This window comes from Ricinus communis, chromosome 7 (genome assembly GCF_019578655.1).
Source record: "Ricinus communis isolate WT05 ecotype wild-type chromosome 7, ASM1957865v1, whole genome shotgun sequence".
In the NCBI taxonomy this organism is placed as follows: Eukaryota; Viridiplantae; Streptophyta; class Magnoliopsida; order Malpighiales; family Euphorbiaceae; genus Ricinus; species Ricinus communis.
In genome coordinates, this window is record NC_063262.1 from 548,849 (window position 1) to 571,809 (window position 22,961).

Consider the following 22,961-nt stretch of genomic DNA (forward strand, 5'->3'; position numbering starts at 1 on the left):
GTATCTTGCTGGTTGATGTTTATTAGGAGGACGGTGTTACTGAATATGGCTTTCCCCACGAAAACAAAATAACTGCCACAAAGACTGCAACTCTTGTCCTTTTTAATTGAAATATTCTCAGTTAACAAATACCCTAAATTAAACCAATCAATCTTTCTCTCGAACAATAACATGGAAAAATTTAAGGAAAAAAAAAAAAAAACAAAAGATAAAAACTCCTAACTTAATTTTGCCGCTATATTCTGTAATTTAGTTTCAGTTTCAAAAGATGCGACTAAAAATTCCCAGCTCAGTTAGTTTTCTTCTCTTCAACTTGTTTTGCGGCAGTGGCGACCTGATCATCCTCACCGCCAAAACCAAATTCATTTATACGCGTCTTGTCCACCGGATAAACCCACCTCTGGTATAGATATATCAAAAATATAAGATCTGCAACAAAATAAAAAGTATGTCACCAATCTGATCTTAAGAAGAAGCCGAGTGCAATTACAAAGCATTTGAATCTCACCATCACGGAAGACAGAGAGCCGATGTAGAGTTGGCATTTTGATGACAAATGCAAAGAGATCATCGATGATCGTATTCAGGAACTTATACGTCATCTGCCTCCATGGGAGGTGAGCCACAGATTTCAACTTGTAATTTATGAACAACTGAGGACACATCATTATAAAACCTGCATTTACAAGGCAGAACCAATTTCAAGATAAACCACTCCAACCATATTTGAGCAACTAAACATGCAGGTAAAATCATCTTTTGATTGACAAAAGATGCAAAACTTTAAAAACAGGTAAAAGTTTGAAGTCATAAACGCCAGTGGTATAATGACAAAAGGTACTGAATACTGATGGCTTACCAAACATGTACACACAGCTTGTGAGTGAAGAGAGGATCCAAGAATACCAACTCTTGTGGCGCTCATACATGAGCGAATAAACAGAAGAGCATCCAACAAGGAAGAAGAGCACATAAGAAAGATACTTCATGGCAAGGTCATCATATTCCTTTGTCTTATTCCCTGCATATGACTCACGATCCCGGAATCTCAACATAGGAATCTTTCCACTTCTATCAATCTGGGGACAGGAAAACCATCATAATTCATTTTATCATATGGTGAGCTTACACAATGACATTACAAACGAAAATCCAGTGCACAGACGAAAAATAGGGACACAACAAATTGTGCATCTCAAACATCCCTGAACACATATAATATAATTGCAGCTATAACAATGTAAGTAGTTATTTGGATGACATGAATATAATGTTAGAAAATTCTGAACTGTGTAAAACAAATATGCGAGTCCCTGATACATGAAATATGGTTAGATCTTCAAGTGGATATTTTGCCTGCATTTCCAGACGATAGTCACTTTCCTTCACTTAAACCAAGAAATAGGAAAGCAAAGTGCAAGACAGAAAATTGAGAGATGCTACAATGACCATATACCGACAGCCAAAAGTGGTGAAAAAAAAACAGTTCAAATGTGAGACAAGGCGGTCAATCTTGGGTACAATTTTGCTTCTCCATATGCAGCAATATTTACTTGATATCAGATAAGTCATTTGTTTATAGTTTTGCAGAACCACAAGTATCTCTTGACATATTCAACTTGTACTAAAGTTATTATCCTAGAGAACCAGCCGGTTTCTAGCTAAGCCTATGTTTGGGAGATGGTGGAAATGGGGAGCAAGAGAAAATGGGAGGAACACAGGATGTGGACCCACATGACAAGAAACAAATTTTGTGGCTAGGCTATTCCATTCTCCTCCCATTTTCCTTCTTTTCCCAATCGGCCCTAAGCTATAAGTACACTTGCCTCCTTGCCATCTGGACTACCATTTGAACTGGTTTTATCTCTGCCAACAACATACACTAGGTTGAGAATGTACCAATTATAGTTCTGAAATTAAGATAAATACCTCTATGTGCATGGCTTTCCCTATTTTCCAAAACTCAATGCAGCAACCAATTCCAGAACTTGCGAGTATCATCCATGAGGTGTCATTGTCAAGTAGATAAAGAAAGACAATGAGCTGACTTATAAAGCTCACAACAACAGATTTCGCAGACAGCCCTTCCATAGACTTGTTTTTGTTCCAAAATTGGATATCTGCACAGGAAAAGTAAGTTTAATAAAACATATGTATATATATAGTCCACAATCCACAGAGAGCATCAAAGTCGTCAAACAGATAGAAGAATTATGCTTCACCATTCTTGAATGCTAAGAAGTCAAACACCGAATGAAGTAAAGAAACAACCATCGTGATCAACAAGAGGTAAGGATTTCCTTCCAAGAAGACCCTCTGAAATAAATATACAAAAATCAGGCATTTGGAAAAACAAGGAAAACATAATATCAGCCATTCTGCAAGCTAACTAGTAAAAATAACAATAGAAATTAAATTTAATATCCATCTTGGGGAACTAATCTCAGACAATCTGCTCAACTAAATTTCTGTCTTCAACATTATCACATAAAATCAATTTTATTAGGATAAACTGATTAGTATAATCAAATTTCTCTTTTAAATCCAAATACAATAGTACCTCCATGATGATATATTAATTTGTATGCAATAAATTCTGATTTTTTGACAACTCAACTTTTGGAAAGCACCAGCTGTGTCTTCTATGCAACCTACACTCACAGAGTTACAGTAATCCACTTCTATTTATGTTTACTATAAAAGAAAATTTCAAAAGAAAATGAGAAGATCTTGCCTCTCCAAGGACAAATAAAGTTTTCTAAGAGCCACGATTAGTAATGACGAATATTCTGTCAATGCACCAAGACAATATCTAGACATGGCAGATGTAATTTTTGACTACCTCACTCAAATCATATCACAAATAACAAATAAAGTGAAAATAAAGTGATAATGCAGCATAAATAATCCAGAGTCTTGGATCAGACCAACTTTATGACAAATAAGACCAGCATCATATTGTGACACACCTTAAGTTCATCTGCCTCGCCCTCAAGCATGCTGCCATAATTACGATGAATCTGGAATGACTGGTCAATCTGAAGGAATAGTTGCCATTTTGTCATGCTTATAGGGCCCACCTCCAGATTAAGTGGCAACTCCTTCACCGTCTCATTGACCGAAATCAACTTATCTCGAAGTAGCCAAAACTCATTGAAGAAAATGGTGGGGAAGTAATTCCCTGTACTAGGATCAACATTCAAGACTGCAAATCTAACGTCAAGAAATTCAAAGCAAAAAATTGGTGATATTCTATATCCTTAAATGCTCTAGCAAGCTAAAACAGACATCAATTTATTATACTTGTAAAAATTTAACACTGTTTAATTCCATGTTACATTTAAATTAAGTTATCTCTAATATGAAGGCACAAGGACAAATACAAACCCTCCAATTTATTTGATAAGTTGTTTTCTTCTCTTGATGATAGCATATATTTTTATCGCTAATATTGTCAAAATCAAAGATGAAACAACCAATGACTGGCTTAGTGAAGTTATGTTCCATTCCTGTGGGTCTACTTTGCAATAAAAAGACATGTTCCTCATCAGGAGATGCATGAAAGTATTAGTATTACCTTAAAAACACTTCTTTCAGTAAGTCCAGAAAAGGGAAATAAACACATGAACAATGAAATTTTTTTTGCAAAACATATCGCTAAAGGATACAAGGAGCAATATTTGGCGGCACAGCATTATGCGGATATCTGCATACAAACAAGATAGAGGGCGAGAGAAAAAAATCCATGAATTAGCATATCTACAAAAATAAAAAGTCCAAATAATAGTTGAAACAGAAAATTTAATGAATATAAGCACAGTTGTTTGCAGTGACTAACAAGATAATGAACAATATAAATATTATAGGCAAGCATCATGTACACATTTAAGTAATTTTAAGAAATTACCTAAACGTAATGGTATATTTATATAAGTACATTAAATTTGCTATCAGAAGGGTATTTTAATAATCAAATCAATTTCACTTTCAACTTAATACTCATCAAATCATACCGAAACTTAATGTTGGGATTATATACCTTGTGAAATCATCAACCAGATTAACTGTAACATTTGGTTTCCAATATGAAGCCCACTCCAAAGGTCCATCATCTTTAGAATCATCTTCACTATCACCAACCACCTGAAACAGCCAACACAAATCTACATTAGTAGTTATTTCCAATGTTACTGTTACCTTTCCTAAATACTTTGGGCACCAGCTACCACATGTGTGCATTATTGCAAAAAGAATAACACACAATTATGTGAAGCTTGAAAAAAATCTGCAGCTTAACCATTCTCAAATTTCCATAGCTTAGCCCAAACTAGAGAAAAAGGGGCGGATACAAGGGGTGCAGGTGCAGTCTGTGAAACTCATATGAACAAATCTTCCCTTCCACAACATTGATTTCTTCATGGCTCCTTATATCACCTCCCAGACAGTTATAGCTATTATTTTCAGAATTTATTAGTTCAAACAGCCAAAGACATTCCACATTACCAATGTAATAAAGTTGTTTGAACAATTAATTTCCATTAATCACATTATCCTCAAACATAAAGGAAAAACAAGAGGGAGATTATTAATGATCACCTATGATGGAAGATAATCCAGTCCCCTTTTCTCGTTTTGGATATTTCAATCCAAGCTGTATCAGTAACTCCTCAACTAAGAAGCGTGGACTTGGACACGGACACAATATGACACAAACACACGCCGATACAGCTATTTTAAAAGGAACTTAAAAATTTACGCGGGTGTCATGTTGGAGTTAGTGTCGTGTCCGATACGTGTCCAACACGGGCACTCCATCCTGTTAGAAGTGTCGGTGCTTCTTAGGTGCAAAATATTAAAGTTTTTAAAAAGTTGATGTGGATAGCCATAACAAATAGATTGACAAAAAAAACCATCTTAATCTTGTTCTAAGCAGGTCTTCTAGGAAATGACCTCCTACATTTGGAACAAATTTTAGTTTCACACAAGCCTTCACAAATAAATACATAGAGAAATAGATTATCTAGTTACATGTAAAAGTCTTGTATACTAGAGTGAAGCATATTTAGGATACACGCAATCACTGAAAACAGTAGGTAACAAACAAGGGAATGGACATATTATTAAATTATCAGAGTCAAGGATACAGAGGAAAAATTAAAATAATATGCAAACCATTTGCAACATAATTTATTATTCATAAGGATTTATATAATGAATTCATATATTAGTAGTTTGTGCAAAATACTAAAATCAAGGAGATACCTGTGAGATCATCTCCCCCTCGGAGTCTTTCGAGTTCCCCAACAGACTCCTCCTTTTGTCTGCCCTTGACTTGGGTAAGTAAATCACAACAGCTGAAATCAATAAAAGGGAGTAAGACTAGGAAATATACAAATATAAAAATCTAATTTCATAAACTAGAAATTGAGAAGGAAAATATGATAATAATGAGAAGGGATGCCAGCTATGTATGCTACAAGTATGCAAGTTAAAGCGCTCCACAAAAAGTAACAACCATGAAATGTGAGAAATAAGATGATGGCAACTAAAGGACCTCATCTTCCAAATACAAAAGTATGGATTAACCTCTCCTTTTATTTGCTCTACTATAGAGCTGACTTATTTTAAGACCTAAAAAAGGCATCATCTACAAGGAAAAAGGAAATTCAGATATTGAAGCATCCAAATTGACTTTGAAGAAGAAGGTACTTCAAAATAATCCTCTAAATTTGAAGTAAGCCAAACGTGAAGCATTCCTAATTAACAAGCTGTCCTCCATTTCTGAAGGCCCATTAGCCAAGCATTTCCATCTTTTGATCACTATAATTATTTCCCAGAAGGTCCCTGAAAGTTGATACTTTTGATGGCTTTGCCACTGCGAGGGACTATGCACCTTGTGAGTACTCCTCAAACAACTATTTGTGATAAAATTCGCCGCCTTTTTGTAAAATTTCATAATCTTACAATCATCAGTGTCTTTACTAGGATTAGAAAAAGCTTTTTATCCAGTTTAAGAAAACCTCTATATCCCAATCTTGGACATCCCTCCCTAAGTCCCAAACAGTCACATATATTCAAACAAGAGGAATTGCTCATCAAGTTATCTTCACTTGAAACAAACAAAAAAATCATCAGAAATTAATTTTTTTAAGGGAAATTGTCACAAGCATCACCCACAATAAATAGAAGATCCATTCTGACCTCCGTAAGGATATATAAAAAGAAATAATCTTGCAAAGTTGTCTTATATGTTTCAATTAACTATCTCCATTAGGAAGCCAACAAGTTTTCAAGCATGAAAGAAAATTAAGACCTTTCCCTATTTTAAGTCCCCAGAAAAATCCTCCAATAGTTCTCCTTATTTTGTTAAATCTCCATCATAATTCCCAAGGAGAACTCTACTGAAAAGGTCTAAACATGTGATCTAACCCATCATAATCCCCAACTTCAGCAAATGAAGCTTAAAGGTCTTAATATTTCATCTAGCCCCTCTTGCAATTAAGAATAGCTACGATCCTAAACTTCATCAGAGGATGCTTTTGTTCCTTGCTTGTTCCCTAAAGGAACCATTCAAAGAAGTGAATTTATTTACTTTTATTTTATACTTTTTTAGCATTGTACAACTCAGCGAACTTATAATTTAGAAGATAAAGACATGAAGCATTTTGTAAAAAGTGAATTAAAAAAGTCTTACGGTGTGTCTTGCCAAAGACAAAAAGAGGTTGGTACTCTGGATCATTAGGGTCTGGAGGATAACCAGATCGAGCAAAGAAAACATGAGCATAAAGAGTGCCATTGTGCTTCACTGCCTGTAAGAGAAAATATTGCATTCTTAGTTAAGGCAAGAATTTACAAAAGGAAAAAAGAAAAAGAGATCCTCATCTATAATATTGAGATATTCAAGAACACTCAAGATGCGATTATACAAAATACTAAAGAATTGAAGTGATTGAACAAAAGTACCTCGGATGGATAGTATGTGAAAGAAAGAGACCTTGTGCTGTCTGGTCCCCAAACAGCATAAGGAATACTAGTTTCATGCCAAACAAGTGCACCTTCATTGGTGAAGTCATTGAACTTTTCATGTTCAGACAGATAAAACCACATATCCTGCAAAGCAAATGAAATTAAAATGAATACTGTATAGACGAGTGTTATGTAAGAAATCCAATACATGATCTTTAAAATTCTACAAAAGATTACTACATGAATGAAGTAATAGAATGGCACAGTGAGAGGCTCTAGGGATAAAAAAAGAATAAAAAAGAATGGATGTCTGATATAGAATTTGCAAGTTGAAAGTAAAGCATGAAAATTGAAAGGATAAAAGTAAAAGCTTTAGTATGAGCAAGCGAAATAAACCCTAAGCTAATAAAAGCGACTATTACTACAGGAAAAAAAAAAAAAAAGGAAGGAATACCAGAGAATCTCCCTTTTGGAAGAGATTGGAGATAAGAAGAGAAGGGTCGGAAGGTTTCTTAGGAGAGAAGAATTTGGAAGCGAAATACCAAAATACTGCTATCCTTATTATTCCTGTTATTGTCTGGCCTATTCCTCCTTGCTGCTGCTGCTGCTGGACTTGCCCTCCTCCTGCTGCTGCGGGCGGCGCCATCTCTCTCAGACGACGGATGCTATGGCCTCCGAGAGAAGTGAAACGATGGAGGTGTATTTGTTTGTTCTGTTGTAATCGAATTGGGAAAGTTGTGATATTTAATATAGTTTTTTTTTTCTTTTAATTTATGTGATTAGGATGGCATATCTAATATATATAAGCAGCAGTGGGCAAGTTACTGTTGTTGGACAAGCCGAAGACCTAATGGAATAGATGCCAGATCATGAGATGGGTTGGACTTTTGGGATTCCTCAAACTACTCATATTTATAATATTACCCTCTCCTGCCACTCCCACTTTTTTTACCTCCCTCCTCCTTCTTCTTCTTCTATCTTTACCATCATTTTCTACTAGTAGTAAATTAAGTTTATTTTTTTTATTTTTTTTTTATTTCCTATATAAAACAGAATCAAATCGTGCTACGCTTCTGTCTCTAGTTTCAGTTTGGAACTAAAAGACACCATTTTTAAGCGCAAAGCACTTCACTTTAGGCTATCTTCATCCATACAATTAAGCTTTCGAAGCCAAAATTGGGAGCAATTTCCAACTGTAACTATGCCTGCTTAACTTATCAACAAAGGCAGGCAAGCTGTTCGCGGATATGCTCCAACCACATTCCACAGCATCCAACACCATAATTCATGACTACCAACTTCTTGCGTCCTTTCTCAAATCATGTGCTGCCCTCTCAGCCATTCATTGGGGCAAGGCCCTTCATTCCACCCTTCTTAAAATGGGCCATCTTTCCTCCCTTTATCTCTCCAAATCACTGCTTAACATGTATGCCAAGTGCGGAGCTTTTTCTGATTCCAACAAACTTTTTGGTGAAATCAGCAACTGCAGCCATGATCCTATCTTTTGGAATATTCTCTTATCCGGTTTTGCTGCCTCTCCCATTCATGATGCTCAAACCTTCAGCTTCTTCAATAGAATGCGTGTTGCCAATCAAGTGAAGCCTACTTCTGTTACTGCTGCCGTCATTCTTCCTGTCTGTGCTCGTATGCGAGATATATATGTAGGTAAAAGTTTCCATTGCTATATGATTAAAACTGGAATGGAGACGCATACCCTTGTTGGAAATGCTCTGGTGTCTATGTATGCTAAATGCGGCCTAGTTTCCTATGATGCATATGCTGCTTTTCAGAGCATCTATCATAAAGATGTTGTTTCCTGGAATGCCATCATAGCAGGGTTTTCTGAGAATAAGATGGTGGACAGTGCTCTGAGATTGTTTTTTTTTATGCTGAAAACTCAAATCAAACCAAATCATGCTACCATTGCTACCGTTCTGCCTCTTCTTGCCTCTTTGGCTACGGATACTGCCTATTTATTTGGGAGAGAGATCCACTGTTATATCCTGCGCCACAATGAGTCGCTAGCAGATGTCTCTGTCTGCAATGCTTTGCTGAGCTTCCACTTGATGGTTGGACGAGTAAAAGAAGCAGAATTGTTGTTTCGAAGGATGGAATTGAGAGATTTGATTTCATGGAATGCTATCATTTCAGGGTTTGCATCAAATGGTGAGTGGTCAAAATCTTTGGAACTATTTCAGGAATTACTTTATTTAGAATCGAATGAGCCAGATTCTGTCACGCTTGTCAGTATTCTTCCTGCCTGTGCGCAACTTCAAAACTTGAAGGCTGGTAGAGAGATCCACAGTTATGTTCTTCGGCATCCTTACTTATATCAGGATACATCTGTTGGGAATGCTCTGGTTAGTTTTTATGCAAAATGTAACAACTTAGTAGCAGCATATCATACTTTTCTTATGATTCCAAGTAGAGATTTGATATCATGGAATTCTATGCTTGATGCCTTTGCGATTGGGGGACGCAATGCCCAATTTTTCAAATTGTTACATTGGATGCATACGGAAGGAATTAGACCTGATTCCATTACCATCTTAACCATACTTCACTTTTGTGCTAATGTCTTAAAGGTAGATAAAGTTAAAGAGACTCATTGCTATTCACTTAGGTGTGGCCTTTTACAGTCTGATTTTGAGCCTACTACTAGGAACGCTATGCTTGACACTTATGCTAAATGCAGCAATGTTGAGTATGCATTTAAGGTTTTCCAGACTTTGTCAGATAATAGGAATTTGGTTACATTCAATTCAATGATCTCAGGTTATGTAAATTGTGGATTATATGATGATGCATACATGATTTTTGAGAAGATGCCTGCCTCTGATCTCACTACTTGGAATCTAATGGTCCGAGGGTGTGCTGAAAATGATTGTCCTGATCAGGCCTTCAGTCTTTTTCGTGAACTGCAAGCCAGAGGAATGAAGCCTGACGCAGTTACAATTATTAGTCTTCTTCCATCTTGTGCTCAAACGGCTTCAGTACACTTGATGAAGCAGTGTCATGGATATGTGATTAGAGCTTGTTTCGATGATGCCCACTTGGAGGGGGCTCTTCTAGATTTATATGCAAAATGTGGTGATTTAGGTTATGCTTTTAAGCTCTTCCATTCAAACCCAGGGAGGGATCTAGTCGTATTCACTGCTATGGTTGGTGGGTATGCCATGCATGGTATGGGAGAGGAAGCACTCAGGATTTTCTCTGATATGCTCGACTTGGGAATAAAGCCAGACCACATAGTCATCACTGCTGTTTTATCGGCTTGCTGTCATGCTGGCCTTGTGGATGAAGGGTTAAAAATATTCCATTCAATAGAGAAGGTCCACGGAATGAGGCCAACCATGGAACAGTACTCATGTGCGGTGGACCTCCTTGCTAGGGGAGGTCAAATTGATGATGCATATTCTTTATTGACCAAAATGCCTGTTGAAGCTAATGCAAATGTATGGGGGGCATTATTAGGTGCTTGTAGAATCCATCATGAGGTGGAATTAGGACATGCAGTAGCACAGCATCTATTTAAAATTGAAGCAAACAATATTGGGAACTATGTAGTTCTGTCAAACTTATTTGCAGCAGATGCTAGATGGGATGAGGTCATGGAAATAAGAAAACAAATGAGGATGAGAGACCTTAAGAAGCCAGCAGGATGCAGTTGGATTGAAGTTGAGAGGAGAAAGAATGTCTTTGTAGCTGGAGACTCTTCTCACCCTCAGAGATGCAATATTTACAGTTTATTAAGCACCTTGGATTTACAGATCAAAGAGCCTTTTCAATTAAATCAACTTCCAGAAACACAGCTTTTGGAGTGTTACAAGTGAGGGCAAGTGGAGTTTCGTACACATTTGGCAAGGTAGAATACTGTTGCTTCGGTCTGCACAGAGTCCCTTCAACTTGGGTGAATCCAAGCTATTATGAATGGGGCATTATATATTTAGGCCCTCCGGTATGTTTTCTGTTGAGGTGTTGCTTTAAATTGAAACAGTATTAGACATCCTTAATGGACATCATTGAGAGAGGATATATTGACATTGTTTCTAAACTTATGGGAGTGAATCCACATTGTTTCTAAATACTTAGTTCTTGCAAAGCACATGCAACATATATGATTAAACAGTAGAAGGAACTTAAATAATTCTAGAAAAGTAGAACATGTATATTACAGTATTTCCTGTTTTTACCAAGAACTCTACATGTGGTGATATCATCTGCTGTACTTGTTAACAGGGTATAAATGAAATTCAAGCAGGCAGAGATGCTTTGTCAAAGTCAAGGTTTCTAAATTGTTTTGTTGGATGTCAAAGGAAACAAAGTAAGTAGCTCTGATTTTGTGTATCCTGGTTTAGACCGAGGTGATGGGTGCAAGTAAAACCGCCTCTCTTTGATTGCTTTCTCTTCTTCCTCACTATTTAAATCACAAGTCCCTGTTTCTCCTTTATTTTCTTGTTCCTCTATTGATAGGTTTAAAAAAATTGTAGAAGGGGTGCTTACGGGACTTGGGAGAAAAGGATTTCTTGATGTGGTTGGAGAAGTCAAAGGTTTGAAGTTGACAGGTGGTTTAACTATCACAAGCTTGGGCCTTGTATACTGCCTTCTTTCATGGAGTTTAGATGCTGATTTCCTCATACCTGCAACCTTTGCAGCTGCTGCTCCCTGTGCTGCATCATTCTCTGATGGGCCTGTCAACCGCTGCACAACCTCTCGGAAAGCATTTGTATCTGTTTGCACAAAAGTCGTTAAAGGCTTACAACTTGCTGTACCTTGGCTTGCCTGCTTGTCCATGGATGCTTATCTTATGTCCGCCGATGATCTGCAACAACTTCCAATATATGAAATGGTGAGTGGTCTGATTTGTAGGACCAACATTTGGTTAGGCAGAATCTAAGGAGTGCCTAAAGAGTACATAGTGTTACATTTTCACAAGCAGTCCACAGTTTGTGATGTAGTTGAAGCCATGGAATCTTACATATGCTCAGACAACTTTCGGGTTTCATCCGGATCAAAGGAATGTGTTTATAGAGTGACCTGAATTGTACTTTGCTTAGAAACTGCCTAAGCCACAATAAAGCTTAATAAGTTGGCTCTTAGTTGTTTTTTATGTTAATTTGAGTCAACAATGAAATATAAGCTAGGTTCTCCTATGCATTTCAAACTCCATTATCTTCCTGTGTGCAGATTACTGATGTTCGATGTTATATTAAGGGAGGGAAGTTTTGTTAGGAGTTTAATACTCGAGAATGATATTTATTTTGTTTTACAACCAACAGATTTCGTTGTTCTTTCGCAGCAAGGAAGAAACACAAAACCATGATAGAGAATTCCCTTCAAAAAAATAAAAAAGGATGAGCAAGTCTTTCTATCTTTTTACATTTTAGTGGGGAGATAAATCAAAAATTGATGATGGTAGGCATCTTTGACCCTGTGACAATCAATCGTTAACGAAAGACCAGATAATATGTTGCCCTTTGCAAGATGCGATGGTTGTGACCTAGAATCTGCTGAACAGTGCATTTAACCGCATACAATTGCACAGAGCAATGCTCTTGCCCAGAAGAGTTAAAACCTACAACATTCCATGCATTTGTCTAGGCATTAACATGGGTGCATTTGCATTACTTGCCAATGCAGCTTCAGATGCATTATGAGGAAAATAAAAACTCAGCAACAAGAAAATGGCGGCTGAAGGAGGACAGAAAAGGAGGAAAATTTTCAAAAAAGAAAAGAAGCCCATACCTGAGGGGGACTTGATTCTCTCTGCCGCAAGAACTGTAGTTCCTGGGAAATTCAGCAGGGAACTTGCAGAAAGAAAGAAAAAATCTGGTGTAGGAGAAAAGAGCAAAGAAAGAGGAGCTAAATAATAACAAAAGAGAAGGTAAGGTTGTATAAGCTAGGCTTAGAAAGCCAGTTAGGATATAGAGAAGGTAAGCCTCTAAAACGGCATTAGCAGGCTTTGGTATCACTTGGTTGGTTGTGTATGTAGAATATAGATCAGAATCATATGAAAATAGGTGCCAGAATCTGTTTTGCTCTTTAACCCCATTCTAAATATATACCAATCATTCTTAAGAAGAGGAACAACTAAAGACTAAAACAAGTATCCCCTGCTTTACAGGAACCATATAATTGCAGTGACTGACAACTTGGTTATGTTTGTTGACTCTCTTTTCTTTTTTAGTTTTTCTACTTTCGTCGTTTGGCCAGAACCCCATTTTCAAGTTTGACTTCTCACTGCCAATGGGTTGTGAGTTGTTACAATTTTCGTAACCAAAAATGGCAAATTTTTTTGTAACGTCTTTCCCATCCAAATAAGTGTGTGTTATCAGCTGTGAATGGCTTAGGCAGTTGTTGTAATGGACGACTAATATTATTGATGAATTTTTGTAATAAAAAGCTATTACAAACAGCTAAGGCTAATATATTTTGAACACAAAGACGATGTGCATTTGCTATTGTTGCAAAGGGTTTATAGGTAAGCTGCAATTTGTGTGAAATGGCTTGAAAAGTATGTCCAACAAACACGGCCACCAATTTGTGTGAACTGATCAACCAAAATAAGAAAAGGCTCCCCACGAATCAAATTTTGCATTAAGTAGGATGGTACTTGAATAGCATTTTTATTATAAATTTCTACACTAGAGCAAGCTCCACTTCCATTACAAATATATATGTATGAACTCTCATTTCATGCATGCGTCCATCATTTAAAAGAAATCCCACCTGAATGCCATAATAAGATAATCTAACAGATGGACACTCCGTGTCAGAATTCGTATTTGGTATAATGAGAGTAATATTTGGCAATATTTGTTTAGCCAATGGTATTACTTACCATTTCAAGCAGGAAAGCTTTGACCAAATTTGACGGATGGATGGATGTAATGTAATGTATCAAACGAAAAGAGAACACTGGGTGGTGTTGTTTTTCTTTTGTAGCATATATATATATATATATATATATATAGATAGATGAGCAGATGTTAAAAGGAGTAGCAGTGGTGGTGGGGTTGCCCAACAACTACTTCATTCTCTTCTCCCTTTTGCTGACTTGAGTCTGCCTCCAGGAGTTATCTGTACCTTTCGATCCCATCATCATCACTCTCTCTTTTAAGTTTTAATTTTCTTCCCCGATCAATCCGGCGATGGCTGAGATGATCCCCTTCTTTCTCCTTAACATTCATTACTCTTGACTTGTCTTATTTCCTCTTTCCACACCAATAAATAGATATCAAAAACTTCAAAGAAGAGAAATCTGTGTGTTGAAATTTCTTAGCAGTTTTCAAAAATCTAGAGTCTCCCTCTTTAGTCTTCTTTGTGGTGAGCAGCAGTAAACCAATATCCCCATATCATACCTTCAGTCTTCAAAACACCTAATATTGTCGTTCTAATTCATTACAACACAAAAAAAGCTATGATCTCAGAAGATTTCAGCTTCCCAAAGATCACCAACCCTATTCCTCACTTTGCAATTTCACCTTCGTTATGGCGTGTATCTTCCGTAGTATATCCTGATTTTTTCGACGACAATAATGATGAACTGGCGATGAAGACCCCAACTATATTCTTGAAAAATGAAGAATTCGAAGATGGTGATCGTAAGTGTTCCGAGGAGAGGATGGACCTGCTATGGGAGGAGCTTGAAAGGGTATCTTCCTTGGGCAAAAAGAAACAAGGGTCATCAAATAATAGGTCGGATTGCGAAACAGGAGGTGGTGATGAGGTGCAGCTTTGCTGTGTAGAGGCTTTCAAACTGTCAAAACGAGGCAGTATGTATCAGCCTAAGAAACAAAGCTTGGTTTTGGTTGTCAAGGTCTTGAAGAAGATTTTGTTGCTCCACAAATCAACAACAACTAATTGATCAATATTGTTTACTTAATTGTACCCACATATATATGATCTATACTTTGTGATGGATTCATCAAGACTGTATGTTGGTAATTAAAATCATATAATTTTGGTGAATCAATCACAGTGCACTTGTGGAGCCTCCTACTTTTTTTTTTTTTTTTTTTTGCTGTTCTATTAATTAGCATATATACCCTTCAACTCAACTCAATCTCACTTAGATTTAAATTATATTTGTTTAATTTTAAATTTAAAAGTCTGTTAAATTTTATTACTTATAAAAAAATATATAATATAAAAACAAACTGACCATAATTTTTTCAAAAATTAATATATTTTAATAGAAAAATATGGTGTGAGAAGTAAATTAGTCTTTAAACTAATTTTAGAGCAATTAAGCTCTTAATCTAAGTATTTTAGCTTTTAGAGGGTTAAATATGGGTGAAGTAGCAAGTAGAATGGATCCCCCGTTTACATTGAGCAGGCCAAATCGATGGTTGCTGCTTCTGCTACTTCATCAATAAATCCTTTTATCAGTATACAAGCATTGTAAGACCGGATTAGTCCTGAAACTGAGAATGTCCTTTAATTGCGCCTAAAGTTAATTTAAGGACTAATATGCTCTTCACACCAAACATTAAGGGCAAAAATGCATCTTATCCTATATTGATAAAAGTGAAGTTTCAGTTTCAGTTATGAATTGTGATTTTCATTTATGAAGCTCAGTGGATTTGGAATAGTCCAAAGGAAGGGAACACAGCAGCAGCAGCAGAAGAAGAAGAAATGGAATTAGAAAAGGTAAAGAGATATCTGGAGAAAGGAGGCGAAGATGACAAGAACGGATCGACAATTGAAGGAATGCCTCTCAGATTCTTTGAACGCTTTATAATGCAAGGGATTCACGTTGACCTCATCGAATACGGCCGTCTTGTTTGTTCCATGAAAGTCCCTCCTCGCCTTTTGGTACTTCTTTTCTTCAATTACCCAATTCCATCTCTTTTTTTCCATTCTCTTGTCAAAAAAATTAACTTCTCTTTTTCGGATTCTGTGAAAAGAATTCTGGGAATTTCTTGCATGGTGGAGCCACTGCTACGCTTGTTGACTTGGTGGGTTCAGCTGTGATATACACTGTTGGCGCCCCTTTTACTGGAGTTTCTGTTGAAATCAACGTTTCTTACCTGGATGCTGCTTATCCTGATGTCCGTACCGTATCTTCTCTCTGCTCCTCCTTTTTTTGTTCCTTCTTTTCCATTTCATTTCTGTCTCAGTTTTATCTTTTTGTTTTGTTATCTTGGTTCTTTTTCTTTTTTACTCAATCAGTGACCTATGTGTAAGTCAAGCTCCACACTTCAATAACAACCTCACAAAACTGCAAATTCATCAACTGGTTTTCTTGGCCACATTAGATCATTTGAAAAGCAATTAATTTTAGAGTGTCTATCTGAGATCTCTTACGGGCGGTGTCTCCTTTTTGGCAACTGTACTGATCTTAGATTAGCTTGGATTTCCAGTCTTTTTGAGATCCACTACGTGGACCTGTTATTGTACTCGTTTCACGGCTACAACTATTGATGTATCTTTTCCATTTCATGCCACTTGAGCTTAATTCTGCCCCTTGGTTTCAATTCTCCTAAGACTCCCCATTTACTCTTTTAACATTTTTTGTAACAGTGTAATTGTTAGTCTGTGATGAATGTTTCCAGACCTTCTAATAATAACCCTACTCTAAACTCATCTTCCTACAAATGCACTTCTCCTAGGTCTATCACATCCATTTCTTGGCAACCATCAATTTTTTGGTTTTACCTTTACCATATTATTAAGGTAAGTCACTAGATATTGCATGGGTGATTTTTAGGACCGCTTGGTTCATTCGGGGGTGGTCTGTCTAGATATTGAGAGGTTCTTACTGTCATCCCACAGAATTCAAATTTCAAACTTTCAACTATTTTCGTTTGTTATTTAGTATGGAAAGTTTGTTTGTTGCTATTAGCAGTAATCTCTAGTTTTTTGAGGTTGAAATAGAAACCCCTGTTTTACTTTTCATGGATTACCTTCTCCTCCCCAAGTCCGTGTTCTTTTTCCCAAAGGGATTGGTATAGTTGCTGTATACTTTTTCTTTTTCTGCAGCAAGCAGGAACCTTTGGTATGTATAGCAAATTCTTTTGAGAGTTTCACTTCTATCCTCACTTGCTTTTAGGTGTATCTGTTATCGGGTGAAAATTCTGCACAATCTCTAGTTATGGTGTTTCTTTGCTTATCAGTACCCTACCCTGGCAATGTTTTCTGTAATTGATTTGCATATGATGCACATTCATGCATGTAAAATAACCAGTGTACAAAACTTGCTATTCAGTTATGTTAAGTTTGTTCTCGGTAATCTTTCAGGAAGAAATTGAGATTGAAGGAAAGGTTCTACGCGTTGGCAAGGCTGTTGGAGTTGTTAGTGTTGAGCTCAGGAAGAAAAAAACTGGGAAAATAATTGCTCAGGGGCGTCACACCAAGTACCTTGCTTTTACTAGTAAAATGTAAATGGTTTGCTAATTCACAGCTTCTCCTTAATAACTCAATTGCTTCACTGGAATGAACAATGTATTTGATACATATTTACCAATATATTATATTCTATGGAGTATGAGAGATTGCAAAGTCTGGATATAGACCCTTGCAAAGTCTGTTTCACAAAATTGATTTTGCCTGGCCCTCCAATTTTCTTCCAGTTTTTCTGCATGTTCATGTGCCCTTTTTTTACTCTCTCTCTCTCTCTCTCTCTCTCTCTCTCTCTCTCTCTCTGCTAGTAGAAGAATCTGTAAAGGATCAAAACTTATCTGAACTGCTAGAACAGCTTCGACAGCATTATTTTCCACCTGTTAGGCATCCGTCTTACAAGATATCATCACTACAGGGAGAAACAATCATCTTAGAACCATGGGTGCCAGGTGCTGCAGATTGTGATTTCTAAAAGGAATGGTGGTGGCGAAGTGAAGAAGTGAGAGAGGGTTGTTAGAAGCGCAATGACAAGGACTGTTGATGAAGAGCAAGTTATAATGTTAAAGCATTGATGTGAGGGGAAGAAATCAAAACATGTGAGAGTATTGAAGTTGAGATTCATTGGTTTTGGCAAGGTGCAGAAAGAAGGTATTGGTTTGAATTAAATAATAATTAAAGAAAGGGTACTTCAAGTTCGTGGTCAAATAAAGCCAAGCAGCTTAGTTAGTTAAGACAGGCAGCATATAACAAACCATTCAAAGAAGTGGAAGCACTTCATAAAAATACATAAATAAATAAATAAGCAGAAGGAATTTAAGGTTGTTACCAGTTATTGCTTGGAATTTTATTTCAGTATCTGTTCTTTGCTAAGATGCTATAGCTTAATTCATTTCAAGATGTGTTGGCACGTCTTATACCTCAACTTGGTGCAAGCAAATCATCTCTAGCGGATGTATTTTAATCTCTTGGTGCCTTTGTAACAGTTCATCTGAACAAGTTGCTGGGGCATTTATATCAAAGAAACAATAATGACACAAAAAAAAAAAAAAAAAAAAATTGGCGAGGCCATTCATAAAGATCAAAATTAGCTGATATGGTTTATAAATATTGATAAAAGTTTGCACTAGTTAGAAGAGTTCATGTGAGCATTAATCAAACACTTTAGAACCATTGGCTGTCACCCCTAAAGCATCTGCCAAGTTAAATGTGCTTCTCATGGTTCTCCTACCAATTCCTCCGTTGCCCTTTCTCATCATTGCAGCAAATTCTCCATAATCTATCTGCCCATCCTGCAACAACATAATTTTCATGAGCAGATGATCACTTGGAAACATAGCAATATGTACTATGTACGCAAGAGCTGCAACTCATTTGCAGAATAAGGTGCAATGCCCTTCGGAATGATTTTCCAGATAAAGTTGACAAGTCTATCAAGTTCCTTTCTGAAGAGGAAAAAAAAAAAGAAAAAAAAAAAAAAGACAGATGAACTGCAAAGCGGAAAGGATAATAGACTTGCATTATCTTGATCAATTTCTCTTATCATTTCATCAAGGTGGAGCTCACTTAAGCCAAACTCTTTGCACGCTTGTTGAAGCTCATCAATGGTTATGTAGCCACTACCATCTTTGTCGAAGAAAGAGAAAGCTGACACCAAATTTTCTTCTCTTTCCAACTTATTCAAGTGCACAGTGGCAGCAAGGAATTCACCATAGTCAATTGTTCCACTGTTGTCAATATCAGCCTATCAAACACACATCATATATATATTCCCTGTTAAGCTCAAATGAGAAGTAAAAATTGAGTAAAGCAAACCAGAAGCTAAAGAGGATTGCACAGAATGGAAATTATTGGTCTTACTGCATCCATTAGATCTTTTATCTCAGACTCCATAAGTTCAGAGCCTACTCGCTTTAAGCCTTCTTTTAATTCATCAAAAGTTATTGTTCCGCTGCTGTCAGTATCTATCATTTTGAATAACTCTTTTAAACCGCCAATCTCTTCTTCAGAAAGCCTCTCTGCTATAACCTGAAATTGAGTATAAAAATTAGTCTTGGCAACTCATGAGATCATACATACTTTAGCACAGACATTATGCACAGAAAAAATGATCCTATCTGGATGTATTTAATACTAGAGGATGACGCACATAAAGAAAGTGAAAGCAATCTGAGATTTCTGTTAGGATGCAACTGGGGATATGTGATTAAGTGTCCAGTAGTGCAAGAATCAAGTGAAAAATACAAGGATATCCAACATGTCAAAAGTAAGGCACCAAGAAATTTTGGCGTGAACTGCATTTTCTTTTTCTTTAATACTCACTTTTGGAGCCTGCAGAAAGAACTAGACCAAAAACCATGTCATGCAAGCAGGATTACTCAAAAACCCTGATGGATTTCATAGTTTAGCAACTATGGACAAACATACCTTCTTTAAAAAGTCACTAAAGCAGATAGTTCAGACTTCAGAACTAATCAACATCTCCTACAACTAGTGGGGTGATGATTAGTTTTGTACATATTTCATAAGTCATAACTACTTATCTGTTCTTTGCCATACATGATTAATTTACTATAGCAGTGAAAATCTTAACATAAAATTATTAATTGAAAATGGACTAGCTCACCACCAGTGCCTCTTGATAGGTTATGGCCTAGCTTATAACAGCATGGGACGATACATGCCCAGCAACAAGAAGGTATGCAGCATGCACTACATTCAAGGGTGCAAAACTCTTTTTACTTGTATATTAACCCCATTAAATGATAATGTTGTTAACCCACAGCATTCAGATAATTTATCATTCTCCATGCTAAAATTCTATGACTGCTCAGCCAACTGACAAGGCTTCATATTATCAGGGTACAAGGTTTACATAGATGCAATCCAATTTCTGAAAATGGAGCTAATAATGCAATTCAAGGGCACATAACCACTTAAATCTACTAAAAATTTACTTAAAATCCACCAAAGACTTACTCGCAAAGCCATCTTCTTAAGCTTGTTCATTGCAGAGAATTGCTTCAAGCGAGATAAAACAGCAGAATCAAGAGGCTTATCTGGGGCAATTCTGTCATCCACAATCCATGGATGGCCTGAGACAAAAGGCAATGGGTCATCATAGTTTTGACCAATGTGTTTGGACCAATCTAAGAAGAGACTTACAAAGTACTTCATGGGCAGTCAGCCTTCTCTTTGGACTCCGTTGAAGCATATTTCTTATTAGGTCCTTGGCACTATCTGAAATGCTAGGCCATGGTTCAGACTCAAAGTCCAATTTTCCTTGTAATATCTGCCGGAAGATCCCCATTTCAGTTTCTGCAAGTGCCCAAGGATGCAAAAGGCATATTACCAGTATGTGAAAAAAGTTTTACACTTAATGTTACAATTCAGAACTTTTAATTGCTTATCATGCATGAATACATGAGCTTGAAGATGGCTACCTGCCCAAAAGGGCGGCACTCCAGATAATAAAATGTACAAGATAATTCCTGCACTCCATACATCTGCTTCAGGTCCATAATGCTTGCGCAACACCTCTGGCGCAACATAGTATGGACTCCCGACAACATCGGAAAAGGTTTCACCTACAAAGCAGCAGAAGAGAACAGGGAGTTCGTATCAAACAGAGACAAAATAAAAGCAATTATTTATTTCAAGGTTTATAATAGATGTAGCAATAACTTATTGGGTGAAGATAACATCACAGCCAATTGCTGGTCTACTATATGAGAATCTTCACTAAATACTAAATTTCCAATAGTTTTGTCCAGTTCAATTATCAGATCTCTTGGATGGCAACAACTTATTCAAGATAGATGGATCGTATGTTATTAGCACAACACCAGCATCAATTCAAGCACAGTAGTCAGTTGAAGATTCATATTACAATCTACCATAAAGCAAGTTTTAGAAATAAAAGGCTCAATCTCCTTTTTTTTTTTGTTTCTCTCCTTCATGTTTGCTTCTAATACTAAGTTATTTTCTTTACTTCCATGAGCAGCTGCATCCTTACAAAGTAAGAAACAACAATGACAATCAACATGATGCTAATTGATTAACTTAGTTTTGCAGACCATGATTCAACTGACATAAAATATAGTTAGCAGGATATTATTCTCATTCTGCCAAGCATATGATTTTGTCCGAAGCAACACATGAATGGTAATAGCCAAGGAAGAAAGAAACCTACAAGCAAGAACAAGGTATAGATGTTGGAGAACCACAATATAAAGTGCTGGATACATACTCCACATCAGGAACATTCAACTGAGAAAGTAAGAAAACTTGCCCGCTCATACATACGTCAATGCTACAAATTTCTAACCACAGGAAGAATATACAAATTGCACATCACAAGAATAAACATATGTTTTTAATAAACATGAAAAATTCGAATCATGTCAGAGATCATTCAATCTAACTGAAAAAGAAAATGAGAGAGCGGAAACTGCCAAATAATAAGAAATTACAGCCGGATATTCCTAGTGGAACCAATATTAGACATGATTCCGCAATAATCAATAGTCCGATATAAAAGCAACAATTGTTCCAAGTTATCCCCAATTTAACCATCATTGCCAGGACGTAACACAGTAAATGAATTAGCTTTGGATACAACAAGATCCCAAAATTCAGCATTTTAATGAAGATTCTAAAGGTAAAGTATATAAACCCATTCGGAATTCATTTGTTCACATAAGCCGAGACGATTACTGAATCCGAAGAAAGCAAAGCATAAAAGAAGTGAACAGGAGAGAGAGTGGATTAAACCTGGCTTATAGAAGACAGAGAGGCCAAAATCAGTAGCCTTTAGAGCAGCGTCCTCCTCAACACTAAGAAACAAAAAGTTCTCAGGCTTAAGATCTCTATGCATGACACCTAAAGAATGGCAGGCTTCGACAACCCCAACAATAGTCTTGATGAGCTTAGCAGCCTCCCTCTCACTGTAATGTCCTTTCTTGACAATCCTATCAAAAAGCTCACCTCCTTCACATAGCTCCATCACTAAATGGACACAATAGGCATCCTCATAGGCACCTCTAATTCTGACCACGTGAGGATGCTCAGAGAGATGGTGCATTATCTGGATTTCTCTCCAAACATCTTCATAGTCTTCTTTGCAAAGGAGCTTTCTTTTTGGGATAGATTTGCAGGCGTAGTTATAGCCTGTAGACTTATAGGTACAAAGATAAGTAGTACCAAACTGACCTTGGCCGAGTTTCTTGCCTATGGTATAGTGCTCTCTAAGGTTCTGGGTCCTGTAGGGAAGAACCCATTTGGGCTTTGATCCTGATATTGTTGCTGGTGTTGTTGTTGGGTGGGTTGACGAAGTCGTCGTCGTCGTTGCAGTTGATGGTGGTGGTGGTGTTGAATGGTCCATTGATAAAGATACAATGGAATTGAAGGAGCTGAAAGAGGAAAAGAAAAAGGTGGTCTTTGTTGTTGGGTATGGATTGACCTGCTTCTCTCTCTGTGTCTTGAATTTGATTACTGTTTGTGTGTATTATAGGGAAAATGGAGAGAGAGAGAGAGAGAGAAAGTAGGACTTTTTATTGGGAAAATGTTATAATTTCCAGATTCTCCATTTTAGTACAGAAAGCTGAGTCACATTCCCTGTCTATACTCCATGCCTGAGGGCCCCTCTCTATCTC

General features: G+C 36.9%; 5 protein-coding genes across 9 annotated transcripts; 2 read left to right on the plus strand and 3 right to left on the minus strand.

Moving 5' to 3' along the window:
* Positions 1–73: 73 nt before the first annotated feature.
* On the minus strand, positions 74–7,818 carry LOC8284995 (cleft lip and palate transmembrane protein 1 homolog). The gene is made up of 12 exons (XM_002517965.3): positions 7,421–7,818; positions 6,964–7,110; positions 6,695–6,809; positions 5,263–5,354; positions 4,040–4,143; positions 3,669–3,706; positions 2,970–3,205; positions 2,223–2,316; positions 1,930–2,120; positions 860–1,079; positions 509–676; positions 74–429 (listed from the first exon to the last, which is right to left on the minus strand). The coding sequence occupies exons 1-12, from the start codon at positions 7,610–7,612 to the stop codon at positions 290–292; spliced, it is 1,737 nt and encodes a 578-aa protein (XP_002518011.1). The 5' UTR covers positions 7,613–7,818; the 3' UTR covers positions 74–289.
* A 172-nt stretch (positions 7,819–7,990) lies between these two features.
* Positions 7,991–12,135, plus strand: LOC8284994 (putative pentatricopeptide repeat-containing protein At5g08490). Of its 5 annotated transcripts, none has more exons than XM_048377130.1 (4): positions 7,991–10,924; positions 11,206–11,290; positions 11,440–11,531; positions 11,622–12,135. In XM_048377130.1, the coding sequence occupies exon 1, from the start codon at positions 8,214–8,216 to the stop codon at positions 10,797–10,799; it is 2,586 nt and encodes an 861-aa protein (XP_048233087.1). In that variant the 5' UTR covers positions 7,991–8,213; the 3' UTR covers positions 10,800–10,924; positions 11,206–11,290; positions 11,440–11,531; positions 11,622–12,135. The 5 variants fall into 5 exon arrangements, with proteins under 5 accessions (XP_048233087.1, XP_048233088.1, XP_048233089.1 ...); XM_048377131.1 differs by having other exon boundaries at positions 11,457–11,531; XM_048377132.1 differs by having other exon boundaries at positions 7,991–10,831.
* LOC107261165 (VQ motif-containing protein 31) lies at positions 11,257–11,760 on the minus strand. The gene has a single exon (XM_015718447.3). It carries the CDS (start codon positions 11,758–11,760, stop codon positions 11,257–11,259), a length of 504 nt encoding a protein of 167 aa, XP_015573933.1.
* A 3,280-nt stretch (positions 12,136–15,415) lies between the features above and the next one.
* LOC8284992 (acyl-coenzyme A thioesterase 13) lies at positions 15,416–17,469 on the plus strand. The gene is made up of 3 exons (XM_015718448.3): positions 15,416–15,783; positions 15,876–16,019; positions 17,209–17,469. Exons 1-3 carry the CDS (start codon positions 15,604–15,606, stop codon positions 17,350–17,352), a joined length of 468 nt encoding a protein of 155 aa, XP_015573934.1. The 5' UTR covers positions 15,416–15,603; the 3' UTR covers positions 17,353–17,469.
* A 913-nt stretch (positions 17,470–18,382) lies between these two features.
* Positions 18,383–22,958, minus strand: LOC8284991 (calcium-dependent protein kinase SK5). Its single transcript, XM_002517961.4, has 7 exons — positions 22,081–22,958; positions 20,751–20,894; positions 20,473–20,625; positions 20,287–20,402; positions 19,168–19,335; positions 18,827–19,051; positions 18,383–18,599 (listed from the first exon to the last, which is right to left on the minus strand). Exons 1-7 carry the CDS (start codon positions 22,688–22,690, stop codon positions 18,459–18,461), a joined length of 1,557 nt encoding a protein of 518 aa, XP_002518007.3. The 5' UTR covers positions 22,691–22,958; the 3' UTR covers positions 18,383–18,458.
* Positions 22,959–22,961: the final 3 nt, after the last annotated feature.